This window comes from Capsicum annuum, chromosome 3 (genome assembly GCF_002878395.1).
Source record: "Capsicum annuum cultivar UCD-10X-F1 chromosome 3, UCD10Xv1.1, whole genome shotgun sequence".
NCBI lineage: Eukaryota > Viridiplantae > Streptophyta > Magnoliopsida > Solanales > Solanaceae > Capsicum > Capsicum annuum.
This window is the reverse complement of record NC_061113.1, coordinates 23,030,561-23,047,138: the sequence shown is the minus strand read 5'-3', so window position 1 is coordinate 23,047,138 and position 16,578 is coordinate 23,030,561. Positions and strand designations below refer to the sequence as shown.

At 33.9% G+C, this 16,578-nt stretch overlaps 2 protein-coding genes across 2 annotated transcripts; one reads left to right on the top strand and one right to left on the bottom strand.

Moving 5' to 3' along the window:
• The first annotated feature begins 10,863 nt into the window (after positions 1–10,863).
• On the top strand, positions 10,864–11,526 carry LOC124896608. The gene has a single exon (XM_047408199.1). The coding sequence runs from the start codon at positions 10,864–10,866 to the stop codon at positions 11,524–11,526; it is 663 nt and encodes a 220-aa protein (XP_047264155.1).
• Positions 11,527–14,905: 3,379 nt separating this feature from the next.
• On the bottom strand, positions 14,906–15,737 carry LOC107865509 (cilia- and flagella-associated protein 251-like). The gene is made up of 2 exons (XM_016711762.1): positions 15,431–15,737; positions 14,906–15,132 (listed from the first exon to the last, which is right to left on the bottom strand). Exons 1-2 carry the CDS (start codon positions 15,735–15,737, stop codon positions 14,906–14,908), a joined length of 534 nt encoding a protein of 177 aa, XP_016567248.1.
• Between the last annotated feature and the right edge of the window lie 841 nt (positions 15,738–16,578).

Sequence of the window (16,578 nt, the reverse complement as noted above, 5' to 3'; positions counted from 1 at the left end):
TTTATTGTGGCTAAAAGGTTTCTAATGTCACAGTGAATTTTAATTTGTGGTAAAAAAAAACAGTAATTAACTACGAATTTTATTATAACAAAATATTTGTGGCTATCTCATTTAACTATTGCCACAATATTTTATAGCTTAAAACAAAATGTTTGTTTAGCTATAACATTTTGTTTCAAATAATTTATCGTGGCTCATATATAGGTTGCTATTGCTACAATAAGTTTCAACTCGTGGCTTAAATTAATAATTAGCTACAAAATTTTGTTATAGAAAAAAATATGTGGTTATATCATTTAACTATTGCTGCAATTTTTATATCTTGTAGCAAAATATTTATTTAGCTATAATATTTTGTTTCAAATAAATCTATTGTGGCTAAAAAGTTACTATTGCTATAGTAATTTTTATCGTGTGGCAAAAACATATGATCACCTACAAAATTATATCGTAGCAATAAAGTTGTAGCTATTTAATTAACTATTGCCACGATTGTTAGCAATTATAACAAAAATGAATAATTAGCTTCGTTAATTTGATTTTCGTAACTAAGAAATTTCATGAATTTGTAGATAGCTATGACATTTGAAATTTTATGGCCATTACTAGCTAATAGCCACGAATTTTGAATTCATAACTTAAATTTCGTAGCTGAAAATACATTTTGTTGTAGTGTCATTTAAAAATCAGTAACCGAATAATTTAATACCTATAAACGAAGTAACATTTTTATTATATATTGATTTTTCGGTTAAATCTTAAATCAATTTTTTTTTAGTATTCCTAGTCAAAACACAATAACATTCCGTATTGATCTCTCAGAAAGCAGTACAGATCCCATTCCAATCAAAAGTACCAATTAAGCCAACTTAAAAGTTAGAAACTGAAATGTGAATCCTTCTCTTAGCCTAGCTATCTATGATATATTATTTGTCCATTTTTAATTTGTTTCAATATGAATCACAGTTACAAAACGCCAACTTCACCTCCATGATTTATACATATGTTTTCAATCACTATGTCCACTGAATATTATTTCATGTCATTCCTACAAAATCAACACTATGTTTGAAGAATATTTTGTGGCCATAAGATTACAAACATTAATTGTGATTTTGGTATATAGAAAAAGAGTACCAGCCGTTTGGATAGGATTAAAAAAATAGCTTTTTAGCTTAAGTGATTAAAAACTTAAAATTTTAATTTCAAACTAAATTTTTTTAGCAAACCTCCGATGTAGTGATGATTCACTGAAAATAAAGGAGAAAGATGAAGATGAAATTGGAGGGAAGAGACGAAGAGAAGTGGCAAAGAGAAAAAAGAAAAAAAATCCATATATTTAAGGGCTACAAGATCAGAGTACAGTTAGAATTAAAGTAAAATATAAGGGATAAAAAGACAAATATTTTGGCCAAATCTAAAAAAATTTTAATCTAAAAAATAAAATTTTTGGATTACCCCAACTTCTGCTTTTTGTTTTTTAATTAATTTTTAGCTTTTTTTTAAGCACATTTAAATTTTATCAAACATCTAAAAGGCTAAAAAAGAAATTAAATACTAATTTGATCAGATTTTAATCCTATCTAAATGAACTCTACATATTATGATTTTTCAATTGAGAAATTTATCAAGCTAGTAAGTTTAATAAGGAATGAATTTAAACTAGAGGAATGCAGACCCTTAAATTTGTCCGATGCAAATTTGAATTAGCTTAATAGAAGAAGATATAGGAGTAAGAGGATAAATTTTGATTGAAGGGTACATGCACCGTAGTGCTTTTATATAATAATGATAAATTTGCTATTCATCACCTTCCTTGGTTTTTCACTGTGGAAAAATATATTGACATAGACTATAAATATATTTTCAAAATTGGGTAAGAGGAAGTTGTGAAAATGGGGATGTTGTGATTCTCACACACACACATATATATATATATCATATTATTATTCGTGTAATTTCTTGTCTTTTAATTTTTTGTTACTAATTATTGTTTCTTGTGTCCGATTATCGTATTGGTTGTTTGTAATTTAAGCATTTTGTGGGAAAATCCAAGTCTGATCCTTATTTTTTTTTAATCGTGTAACCAACTTTAAAGATTTTCATTTCTACAAACCAAAGCAGAAATAGGGATTAAAGAGTGACTTTATAGTTTATAGCCTATATATCCAAGTAGACACAATAATCCTCTAACCTTTTTTCCAGTTAATTTCAGTCACCTATTGAAATGTTTACAAATTAAAATTGTAAAATATAATGTAGTCTACGTGCAACTATATATGTTTTGCTCTCTTTAAATAATTATAATATGTAAATCTTTTGGGATCAATTGAAATTTTGAGTTAAAAAAATTTTAAAATGGGCAAAAGACAGTTTGGTGCACAAAATATATTCAGATTAGCAAGCTCGGAGAAGGGTCACACCCATGATGTAGATAACTTATTGTAATAATGCTTATTTCATCGCCCGAACAAGTGATCTATAGATTACATAAAAATAACTTTATCATTGCTCCAAGACTCCTCATCCGTTAAAAAAGATTCCTTTTAAAATAAAAATGTTGTATAGTTAATTTGCTTCTCCATTTCGTCATGGATATTATGTCGTATTATTACATGCCATCTTCAGCTTGAAATATTATTTGCTGACCAATGTTTGTTTTACTTGATCCTTTTCTTAATTTTTTCAACTAGATGTATAAAACTTGAAGTTGGAAAAAATGAACTAAGGAGCATTTAATTTCATATAAAAAATTGTTTTGCTCACTGCAGTTTGTGGATTCTTCAATAAGAATCCAAATTTTGTTAGAGTTTTAGAAGACAACTTTATCCTAAATCTCGCCTATATGTTCCCTGAAACAAACATCTTGAATATCCCAAACAGACATCTTGAATATCCGATATGCTGATGGGTATTCGTAAAAAGATCGGAATCTCCAATATCCCACAAAATCATGGATATTCATAAAGAGATCATCCTACATTCGAGAATAAGCCACTAACGGCACTCGAATTACGGAGAAAATCAAGAGAGAAGAATCATCGAATTACGGAGAAAATCAAGGGAGGAACAGATTTGTAACCACAATCGTTATCAATACAAAATTCTTGTTTCTTCATATTTTTATTTGTGGTTAAAATTTATTTTTCATGAATTTAAATTATGTTGCAACACTCGCAAAAGTGAATTTGTTGCTCAAGTAAAATTCATATTCAAACTAGGACTTTTATCCACCGGTTTGATTTACCGATTTCGATCGATAAACATTAAACCAATGTTCAAAACAAATATGATATTGGTTATCAATTTTGATTAATCAGTTAGTGCTTTTATAGCCAAGAAAAAAAAATCATTATTACTGACACTAATATAGAATAAAGACACATTTTAATGTCCTTCTTGCCTGGTGGCCACAACTCTTTCCTATCAGCATAGGGTTTATTTAGTAATAGCGAATGCGTTTGATGCAAATGACATGATATTTAGAACACCTTGAGTTGAGAAGGAAAATAAGCTATTCACGTTGATGAGAGAATTACAGGATGATTATTCAATTTCGATTTAATAGATAAGAAAATGCACGGTAACTTCTTTTTTTCCCATTTGAAAATATAAATGATACATTCATTGAATTCAAATGAAACATAACTTTCTTCATACTCATTGAAAGAGTAGTCTTCATGCCTAAAGTCATATTTATTTAAAATCTAAAACTACTATTATATAATTAGGGAATAAAAAGATTATTTTAATATAATTTGATTAGATTATCGATTTATCCATTAACTAAATTTTTGAAATAAAAAACAAAAGCGATAACCAATTAACATACGTATAAACGAACAACATTTTCTAAGGTTCGACTTCTCAGTTAAATCAATTTTTGCAACCCCTAGTTGAAACACAATAACATTCCGTCGATCTGAAAAAATCGTACAAATCCCATTCCAATCAAAAGTACCAATTAAGCCAAATTAAAACTAGCTATCTAGCTATGATATTATTTGTACATTTATATTTGTTCCAATCTGAATCAGAATTACAAAACCCCAACTTCACCTCCATGATTTATACGTATGTTTTTAATCAATATGTCCACTGAATATTATTTCATGTCATTCCTACAAAAGCAACATTATACTTGAAACTTTTTTTTGTGGCCATGAGATTTCTCCAACATTATTATTGGTTTTGGTATATATATAAAAAGTGTAGATATATCATTTTCCAATTGAAAAATTTAATGAAGCTCGTTGCGACTAGCCTTTTAAATGGTCTAATACATAAATTACAACAACAACAAACCCAGTATATTCCCACATAGTGAGGTCTGGGGAGGGTAGTGTGTACGCAGTCCATACCACTACCTCTCAAGAGGTAGAGAGACTGTTTCCGATAGACCCCTGGCTCAAGATAAAATGCAGTATGCAAATGCATCTAAAGCATAGAACACGATAAAATAACATAGAAATGACATCCACAAAAATAATGTACATTGCCAAACAAAGGACACCAAGATCCACCTAATTACTGACTACGACTCAACCACATCCTTAGCCCTCTATCCTAATGTTTTTCCTCCATATCTTCCTATCCAGGGTCATGTCCTCAGTCAGCTGTAACAGCTCCATGTCACGTTTAATCACTTCTCTCCAGTAATTCTTCGGTCTACCCCTACCCCCTTGAAACCTTCCAAGGCCAACCTCTCACACCTACGAACTGGGGCAACCGTGCCCTTCCTCATCACATGACCAAACCATCTCAACCGCACTTCCCGCATTTTATCCTTCACTGACACCACTCTCACCTTCTCTCGTATTATTTCATTCCTAACCCTGTCAGCCCTTGTGAATCCACACATCCAACCCAACATTCTCATTTCCACTACCTTCAACCTTTGAATATGAGAATTCTTAACCGGCCAACACTCCGCTCTATACAACATAGCAGGTTAGACTGCAACACTATAGAATTTGCCTTTCAGCTTGGGGGCACCTTCTTATCGCATAAAATTCCCGAAGCGAGCCTCCATTTCATCCAACTTGCCCCAATATGGTGAGAGAGGTCGTAATTTATCTCTCCATTCCCCTGAATGGTAGACCCGAGGTACTTAAAACTATCCCTCTTGCAAACCGCCTGAGAATCTAACTTCATTACCATCTCCTCCTCCTGCCTCGAGTCATTAAACTTGCACTCTAAGTACTCCGTCTTGGTCCTACTCAACCGGAAACCTTTAGACTCCAGGGTTTGTCTCTAAACCTCCAGCTTATCATTAACACCTTGTCGTGACTCATCAATCAAAACTATATCATCCGTAAAAAGCATACACCAAGGCACCTCGCCTTGTATATTCCGCGTCAACACATCCATCACCAAAGCGAACAAAAAAGAACTAAGAGTTGATCCCTGATGCAACCCTGTCAAGACCGAAAAATGCTCAGAATCTCTTCCCACTGTCCTTACCCGAGTTTTCGCCCCCTCATACATGTCCTTAATCGCTTTGATGTACACCATCGGTACCCCTCTTACCTCCAAGCATCTCCAAAGAACCTCCCTATGGACATTGTCATACGCCTTTTCCAAGTCAATAAACACCATGTGAAGATCCCTCTTCCTCTTTCTATACTGCTCTACCAGTCTCCGCACTAGGTGAATTGCCTCAGTCGTGGAGCGACCAGGCATAAAAACAAATTGATTCTCCGAAATAGGCACAATCTTCCTCAACCTCCGCTCCACCACCCTCTCCTAAATCTTCATCGTGTGACTCAACAACTTAATACCCCGGTAGTTGTTGGAACTCTGAATGCCACCCTTGTTCTTATATAAAGGAATCATTGTGCTCCATCTCTACGCCTCGGACTTCTTTGCTGACTTAAAAATATTGTTAAACAATTTGGTCAGCCATCTCAACCATATCCCACCAGAGAACTTCCAAAAATCCACCGGAATCTCGTCGGGTCCCATCGCCTTGCCCCTTCGCATCTTGCGAATAGCCTTACTGACCTCTCCTACCTTAAAACGCCGACAAAAGCCTAATACATAAATTAAAGAAAGATATTTTACTATAAACAATAAGTTTTTAAATATTTTCTAAGTATTTACAGAGTGAGGCTGTTGTGACTTGCATTTTTATGGTCTAATATATCAAATGAAGGAAGATATTTTACTTATAAACTAATAAATCTTTGACTAAATTTTATGATTCTTCACTATTTTCCACAATATTGAAATAACTTATAATACATCTATTTATAATATTACAAAACCTACTTTAAATCAAGGAAAACCTATTCCTATATAATTTACTTACTATAAATCTTATTTAGACAGGAATAATATACCAAATCATAACCAATATTGATTTCCTACGACTTTAGATACCTTCATCAGCACTGTTTCATTTTTTTTTTTTTCATTTGATGTTTGGTATCTATATTAAAGTTCGATTAATCCAAATTTATACCGCATAGATTCATATTTAGGGAAATCAACCCCTACCAAGAATCTATTCTTGACCATAACTCAAAACCTAGACCTTTTTTCTTTTTGATAATTCTGATGTTCAGGTCAGCTTTTACGCACCTCGACTAAATCCACGGGACATCTGTCACCTCCCACCAGCAACATATATGAGAGGTAACTCTATCCACCAATGCTAGGACATATGGGAAGAATCACCTAGTGTTCTATGTCTCTACTGGGATTCAAACCTGAGAGACCTCAAGCTCTCAATCACTTCATTGATCACTAGGCCATACCCTTAAATGCAAACCTAGGCCTTTGATTAAGGTGGAGCAACCTCATCCTCCGCCCCTCTATCTTTTGCTGGTACAATTGTTTCATGGTGATAAAGTAAGCAGAGTATCTCAAAGTGGATTTGATAATGTACGAGGTAGCCCACTAGTTGGGTACTTGGGCCCATATGATTAGCTAGGACAAGCACAACTTTTGCCCCCATTAATTGTTGTAGTAGTTGTAGTTGCTCCTTATCTTGCACCTACCTCCTAGCTAAACTAGGTATAGCCTTTCCCCTCCATCATATTATTATTGATTTGAGGTTGAGTAATTAACTTGCATTGCATACATGTATATATATGGCATCCTCAAATACAATAACTAAACTCTAAGTAGAGTTAACTTGTTTTCAACGAGCATTGTCTTTAGGGATGGCAACGTTACGGGACAAGATGAGACAAGTCATTGAAAAGATACCAATGTGTAATTTTATTTTTAGAAATGCAATTTTCTTTACAAATTGGCACCAATATTTGTTATAATAGGTAAATGTATCCTGATGGTGTAACTAAGAGACAACAACAAGAATTGAGCTACACCAACTTTCTGTCTGTTCAACGGCGAAGATAGAAGCTTGAGGCATAACTTCTTGTTTGATGATAAAAAAGAAAATTAATGACTTTAGTGTAATAAAATAAGAGTCGTGTGATTGTATATGAAATTGCCTCTACTTATAATAATTAATTGCAACAACATACCACGTGAAATCCCACAAGTGAGTCCGAAGAGGGAAGAGTGTACATAGCTCTCTTTAGCTGTAAAAATATCAACCAAATTCTTTTTATAAAAATAGTCTTCATTAGGTAGGTATTCTTCCTTTATATAATCCATAAGAAAAATTGGGTTGGGCATATATAAAAAGGGTAAAAATATGAGTTATATATTATATTCTCTTAAATTAAAATTAAGAACTAATTAAGGTTGACACATTATTTTTCCCGTGGAATTATTGTAAAATCCGGCCATAGCGACTTTTGTGATGGTTGGAGTAAAGTAAAATGACTTTTGTGTAATGAATGAAAGAAAAATGATTTTGTGAAATAAACATAAAATTAAGTGACCATGAATGAAATTTACTGTAAGATACATACAAGTAAAACATATGAAAATTGCAACAGAGTAAAAAGGTTTAAGTTTTAGGATACATTTTAGCATGAATTCTAGGTGATCTAAACAAAGTGAGTAGAATTTAATCTCAAATTGGATAGTCGAAAACTTGTACCACAATAGAATGTATTTCCCTGGTGCAGATTCTATCATATACACAAGTTACGCATGCAGACACGGGTGAAAAAATTGTTCTGATTTTCCAACATTTCACACTAAAAAATTCTCTCCATTTGTAGAGGATAGAAGTGGTGTTCTCAGGGGCTTTCATAAGCGGTATCGATATTTAAAGAAGTGAACAAATGATCAAATCATAGTTATGACTCCATTTTTTAAGAATTCAAATCATATTTGTTTTAAGTTTGCTTGAATATTCATGCTCTAAATGATTGAAATATCCTGTAGCATCCAGTAGGGTGATTAAAGACGTGGATGATGGAGCTGGAAAGGGCAGTGGGAGGAGACTCGAAGTTATTCAGGACTAGGGGGAGTGACATCCGTGAGGTGAAGTTGAAATAGTTCAGGCATGTGAAGAAAACATGCACAAATGCCCTCAAAGGAGGATAGGTGGGAAGATGGTCATGGTGGGCCTCAAAAGAGGTAGATGTAGGCGAAAAAAGTATCTAGACAGCACATGGTGTTGTTTCAATTTAACGAGCACGCGACTCTTTATAAGAGGATATGAAGGTTGAGATTAAGATAAAAGGTTAGTAATGAGATAAGTTTCAACTTGTTGTATGCAAGTTTATGAATACGTCCTTATTTGGTCAAGTTTTCCATGGGAGTTGGCTAAAAGGCCACTTCCCAAACCTTTTTTAACATTTAGACATTAAGATTTTTTAATTGGAAAAATAGACACTTTAGTGGGACCACAACTTACAACTTACAAAATATACACTTTAGCCTTTTTTAAAACTACACTTTAGTCCATGTCAAAAAATATAAATATTGGATAATTAATTTTAAAAAAAATATCCCAAAGCCTCTCAACCAATCCACTACCAACCACCCAATTTTGGCGCCATTTCCTCAATTTTTCGACCATTTTTCGTCAAATTTTCTGGCATCCATAGAAAAGTGACATTATCTCCATTGTTTTAAGCCATTTTTGCTTATTTTTGCTCTAATTTTTCTTTCATTTTCATACAAAAAGCCTAAAAATCAGTCCTACATTTTGAAATCGATTCTTGTCTCAATTGCAATATTCCAACATTCCTTAGGTTATTTGTAAGCTGAAATTTGTCGGATTATTCCGGTGGTCATCGAAAAAGGGTCGATCGTGTACGATACGGCCAACAGCTAAGAAGAAGACGACTTCAGTCTATTAAGTCTAGGTGCATAAATCACTATTCAAGTCTATTAAATATTATTATCGAGGTATATCATGTCTATTATAGATTACGTGGTTGTTGGTGGTATATTTTCTGGTGAATGGGAGGAGACTCCTAAATGTTGGGTTTGAAAACCGCGTCTAAGGAGACAGTGTCCATTTCCCTTCGTCGCAACGGTTCATACACCAATATGGTTAAAAGCATAATGGAGAGTGGTGAATTAAGTTGTGATCAAAGTGAGATGGTATTAGTTACTTGATGAACGGGGGAAGGGGGGAATCCATCCAACGTTCATAAGGAATGATAGACACGTGAAATTATACATGCTTTGTGTTGATTTTGATAACTCCAGACCTATATTGTGGGTTAAAATTGTTGAAAGGTCTCGGGAAGAAGCTTCCACATCAGTTCCACCCCCACCCCCAACAGTGGATGATACGTCAACGGAATACGATTACATATAGTGATGAATGGGATAATAGTGAAAATTATGAAGAAGAGGAGTGTGAAGGAGGTGAGGACGGGAAACTCAAACCACAAAAAAGCCACTCTTTCTCGGACGACACCAATCTTTCTGTAGGATAAACATTCAAGGATAAGAAAATGTTGAATCTTTTGTTGAAGCAGGCGTCGGTGAAAATGTCGTTCAATTACACAACGGTGAAGAAATGTAAGAAATACTTGAGAGTGAGGTGAGTAGATCCTACTTGCTGGTGGATGGTGCGCTCATGTGCTATCGGAGAATCGGGTTGGTTTCATATCCACAAGTATATGGGAGAGCATACTTGTGGCATTGATCATGTCACAGAAAAACACAAGAATGTCACCGTGGAGGTCATTGCCTCACTTATTTTGAACTTTTTCATCGACAACAAAGGTCCAAGCCCGAAAGAGATCGAGAGGATTGTATTTAGGGAGCTACATTGCAGGCCAGGCTATTGAAAGTATTGGATGATGGCGTCATTACGAAGAACGTTGTTTGAGGTACGCCCGAACACGGATATGCAGTGCTTCTTGCATTTTCATATATTTTCAACGGCCTCAATTTTGGGTCTATTAATTCTGTCATCGTCGATGAGGAACAGGGCATGTTTTTTTACTACTTTATAATGTTTGGAGCTTCCATCCGTGGATATGCACACATGAGAAAAGTCATTGCCGTTGATGGTACACATTTGTCCGGCAAGTACGCGGGCGTGCTGCTGTCCGCTGTCGCTCAAGATACACAGAATCATATCTATCCCTTAACGTATTGTGTGGTGGATAAAGAGAACGATGAATCGTGGGGCTTCTTCTTCGAGAAGCTTAAATCCTTTGTTGTCGACGAACCAGATTTGTGCATTATCTCCGCCAGAAACATAAGCATAGCTAACGGCCTCGCAAGGCATTATTCGCTTGTATATTACGGTGGTTGTATGAAGCATCTTGGTGAAAAACTTTGAACAAATTACCATTGTTCCGATTCTCTCTATTTGTACTACCATACGACCAAGGCGTAGATGTTGGAAGAATTTAATGACTACTTTAACACCCTTAAAGAAAGATGCCCCAGCGCAGCAGCTTGCCTCGACATGAAATTGGGTTTAAAAAGTGAAGCTGGGTTCACTTTTTAGGTAATCGATTCAACGTCATGACCACAAACATCGTCGAGTTTCTCAACTCAATATTGCACGACGAAAGAGAGTATCTAGTGGCGGCCATCTTCAATTCAATTGCACATAGGTTTGGAGAAATATTTAGGAAGAGGTATGCGGAGGTGGACAATTCAAAGACAATATTTGTTCCCGTAGCCAAGACGATCTTAAGGGAAAACATGACCGAGGGTGACAAATTATATATGAACAACATAAACGGAAGCATCGATGAATTCACCATGCTTGGTTATGAGCGTTCCGCCAAAGTTAATCTTTCGAGACGGTCATGTTCTTGTAGAAAGTACGACTTGGTGAAATTGCCATGCGCTAATGCTATGGCAACATTGCGTTTGAAGCACGGGGACGAATATGGTACTAGCATTTACAACAATTGTTCGCAAATATATTTGAAAGAATCATACCTCCTTGTATATTTAGAACCTATTTATGCAGTACCACTGGAGTCGGAATGGAGTGTGGCGCGAGAGTATCTAAAAATGCAAATTCTTCTACCGAATTTCAATCCCAAACTCAGAAGGAGGAAGGTGAAACACGTTAAGGGTGTGTTGGAGCCTTCAAGGTACAAGAAAAGAAACAAGTGCTCCAAGTGTAAAAGGTCGGGACATAAGAGAATAACATACAACCTTAACGTAGGATAATATGATTGGCATTGTATTTTATATTTTTGGTTTGTTTAAATGCACTGGACAGTATGCAATGTATATTTTGTTTTGAAAACCACTGAACTGCAGTTAAAATCATTTTTTTTGTTATGAATTATCGATTCCAATTCATATATTATATAATACGTACTAAATAGATTATCGACTTAAATAATCGACCAACCTCATAATATATAATATATCAGTGTTTAGTGTACATAGTAAATATTCAATAGGTAGTGTATTATAAACCTACCTGGTTGTCTATTGAACAAACCCTTTTCTTCATTCAATGTTGAATTCTAAATTAATATAACGCATTGAAAAGGGTGCCAATTTGAAAACTGCCATATCAAATTCTGAAACTGACTATACATATTACACATCGACTGGACCCCCGTGAACTCATCACCCTCCCTTCATCCCCCAGTGTAGTTTAGTTTTGTTTGTTTTGTAGTTCATTGTTGAATGAAGCTTTCATGGTAGGATTAAGTAAATGAAAGCTTCATTATTATCTTTTTATTGGAATTTTTTTTCCAAAAATTGTAAATATAGATGCAATGAACATCTATCTATCTATAAACAAGTTTCTATTTTCATGATATTCTAATTTATCTATAATGATTTTATATCTTTCAGTCTTTGTTGGTGTTTCTTCAGCAACACTTGTTTAAAGATTTGCAAACATTGTTTAAACTCGGAGTACAGTACGAATAAATAATCGACTACTCTAAATACGAATTCTATATTCGATAGGGTGACATATGAATTATATACGGATGTTAGTGTTGATGATCCTTTATATTGACATATTATCGATTTAGACTGAGGTCGATTATAGACATATCATATAGTCTATGATCAACTTACTGAATATATGGACAACTTGAAATAATGGCAAAAACAGGAGAAATTAAAAAAAATTAAAATTAGAGTATGTCAATTAACACCGTTAGAACATTGTAATCAATTTAGATACATCAATTGTGAGTTTCAATCACTTTTGGACGTGATCAAGTGTTATCTAAGACACAGAGTAGTCGTAGATCATTGAGATGATACAAAAAAGGAGAGAAAATAAAATAAATTGAAATAAATATTAATCATCCAAGCACTAAAGAACGACTACATTTCATGACAAAAGATTAGACGTGTGTGGTGACCATAAGGAAGAGTGATGGTTATCACTTATGAGTATTCAATGGACAAGTAGTGTCTAAGAACAAGGAGTCTTTCTCAACAGAGACACATGTTCTGAGTAATTGGTTGTTACTACCATTGCCCTCCTCTGTACTCATTTGATCGAGTGTCCAATTATTTTGTAATCTCATATTATGATATTTAGTCACTTTATATTGCGTGAATGATGTTTATTTTATTTTATTTCTCTCTTTTTTTAATCTCACCTCCTTTAAAAATAGACTTAATTGGTCGATACATCACTAATAATATAGTCTGGTATAGATAAAGCTAATTATCTATAATATACTCAAGATATCATCATAGGTCTATTTTCAAAGGAGGTGAGATTAATAAAAGAGAGAAATAAAATAAAATAAAATAAAATAAATAAACATCATTCACGCTATGTAAAGTGACTAAATATCATAATATGAGATTACAAAATAATTGGACACTTGATCAAATGAATATAGGGGAGGGCAATGGTAGTAACAACCAATTACTCAGAACAAGCGTCTTTGTTGAGAAGGACTTGTTGTTCTTAGACACTACTTGTTCATTGAACACTCACAAGTGAGAACCACCACTCTTCCTTATGGTCATCACATACATCTAATCTTTTGTCATGATATGTAGTTGTTCTTTACTTCTTGCATGATTAATATTTATTTTATTTTATTTTATTTAAATTTATTTTATTTCTTGTCCTTTTTGTGTCGTCTCAATGATCTACGACTACTTCATGTCTTAGATAACACTTGATCACGTTCAAAAATAATTGGAACTCACAATTGACTTATAGTTATTGCTTTATAATATTTTAATGGTGTTAATTGACATATTTTTATTTTATTTTATTTCTTCTTTTTTGCCATTATTTTAAGCTGTCCATATATTCAGTAAGTTGATTATAGACTGTATGAAAGGTCTATAATCGACCTAAGTCTAAATTGATAATATTTCAATACACAGGATAATCAACATTGACATCAGTATATAATTCATACGTGACCCAGTCGATTATAGAAGACATAAACATTCTTTTGAGACCCTTTGAAGTAAATGATAATCCATTTAAATTTTCTCCAATGGTACAATTTCAAACGGGCAGAATTTTTCAACGGTCAGATTTAGGTAGCCCTACTATATTAATTGAAAGGACCCTTTTGAACTCCTCCATGTTTATTTATTCATCACTTTCTACTTTTGCTTCAACAATAACAATGTCGCAGTCATCTCAAATGTCCAAATGTTCTTATATTTGTCATTGTGGTAATCCTGCGGTATTGAAAACATCACGAACCGACAGAAATTCGGGTCAAAAATTCTATAGTTGTGCGGTTAGAGAGTTTTGTTTATGTTTAAATAAAAATTTATTTTTGTTCATCACATAAACCAATTTACTAATTTATCCTCATTTTTTTAGGATAATGGTGGATGCTCTTATTTCAAGTGGCTTTCCTCCGATTTTGGGGTGTCAAAATTTTAAGGCATTGCCAAGTTTTAAATGTTGGAAAGGCTTAGAGATTTCGAAGAAAACATGGATCTTCTTATGACATTATATAGAGAATCAGAACACAATATTGATCACTCAAAAGGATTGTTGAAAGACATCAAAATTGAGAGGGATCAACTTTAGCATAGGTTGGTTATGGCTGAAGAAAAAGAAAAGGTCATGAAAATTATAGTGTATGGTTTACTATTAGTTTTAGATTTTTTGAAAAGGTGTAATGGGGGTGTAGTGGAATTGAATGTATTCTGACTCTTTTATTAATCAACTACTTTTTACTTATATTATATATGATTTACCTTTTTCATTCATCGACTATACAACACTCTACTGTATATACTTTACCTTTTAGTTAGATTTTATAATCAATGATGACATTCATGTAAAACCAATGATATGTTGATTATATAAAATTTATAATGTTTATCGTAAAATATAAAAACAGTTTATAAAACAAAATTTTTCAGCTATACACATCCCGAGCTGAAAGTTAAAAGTTAAGATTGTCTAGTCTAATAAAAATAATCATCGACAACAAATAAAAATTAAACATTTTCGAAACATTCAACATTTTCATCTTCCATTTGCATCTTGTCGATGTCCTGAGTAACTTCATTAAGAAATTCATATAAATTCGAAAATTTATTCTCATTTTCTTTCTCTGCGATAATTTTTTTTGGTGCATCATTTTTTCCTTCTTCTTTCTCTACTTCTCCTGCATTTTTCTCTTTCTGCTTCCTCTCCATCTCCTTCATTGTTTTCTTCTTCACAAATACTTTTCTCATTTTTATCTTCTCTATCCTGCCTGCCTTTGTCATGATCCTTCTTCTCCACACCAGCTGATCCATCAGCTATGTTTTCTTCTTCACCAATAGCTTTTTTATTTTTTTCTTCTTCTTTCTCTTCATCGCCTTCATCGAGATTTTTTTCTCTACAACAGCTGCAACCTCAGGGATTATCACCTCATCAGCATTGATCGAGGCCTGTTCTAAAGCTACTACATCAAGGAGCGCTTCTTTAATGCCGTTGTCATCGCAGACAACCCTCGCTGTTGAATGTCAACTTTGCACCTGCACACCTGTATTTTCAAGTATTTATCGTTTATAATAAACTAAGAAATCGGTTGATGAAATATGGTATAGATTCTATTATAAGTAAAAGAGATTATATAAAATATGCAACTTCTATAATATATAGAGCAGATATTACCTTCATCTTCATCTCTCTTCTTTTGCTTCTCCTTTTCTGTTCTAATCAGCCTCTCCTCTTTCACAAAATCAACGATGTCCTTGATCGACTCCTCCATCCTAAACAAGCGCTCTTCCAGATTTTCAATCATCGGTGTCTTTCCTGATGCTCTCGGCTTACTCATCCCCGCACCCTGAGTGACATGCCTTGAAACAACATTTCCACCCAAATCCCGGTCATCATCCCCATCCTCACCATCCTTCGATGAGGTGATGACAGTCACACCATCCAGATGGGCCTTCAAGCCATCGATGAATGTGTCCTTCATTTCGTCCGTGAATACTTTAAACTTTTTCATGTAGTGTTGTTTTATTTCATGTACTGTGGGGATAAAGAACGGGTGCACTCTCTATAAATAAATAGGCAAATGTGATTGATTAGTAACACAATATTGGTAAAAGTATTCTTTGAAAAAATAGTTTCATACCTTTGTGCTCCATCCATTTAAATATGGATTACCTTCGATTAGTTTATCGCCTTTTGAGGTGTGACATCTGAGAGATCAGGAAATGGACAGCGGGTCTTCCGTTGATTTACCATTTTCCCTGCCAAGCATGGGAAATGCTTCGTATATCTAAATTTGTGATCAAAAGAAAAAACAAAAACATATAACTGAGAGTCAGTATAGTAGAGACACCATAGACGAAGTACATTATATAATAAACTACTTCAATGGTTTATAATCAAATAGCATAAATGCCTAGGAAAATCTGTAGAGCGCGTACGATGAAACTCCCTTTATCACAAATCTCTTCTTCTGCCTGCTGAAGTCTATTTGATTTTTTAGATAATCTAGAGTCAAGGCAAATGACTCCTTACCCCAAGGGTATCTCTCAAAGAAGCTCAAGTTATCCATTATCTTGATGGTGTATATGTTCAGGATTTTTGACAAGTCGCGTACAAACAATATGCAGTGCATGAACCAAACCAAGCAACATTTGAACTTGTCCTCCTTCCCCAGCCTGCTACCTCTAATAAGCTTCATCAATCTCTTCGCATTTACACTTCTCTTTTTTGCAATCTTTTTGAAAAAAGCTTCACCGTCCTCCATCGCTTTGACATATTTTGAATCACGGAGATTACGACCATAGTTTAAATCCGTGATTAGC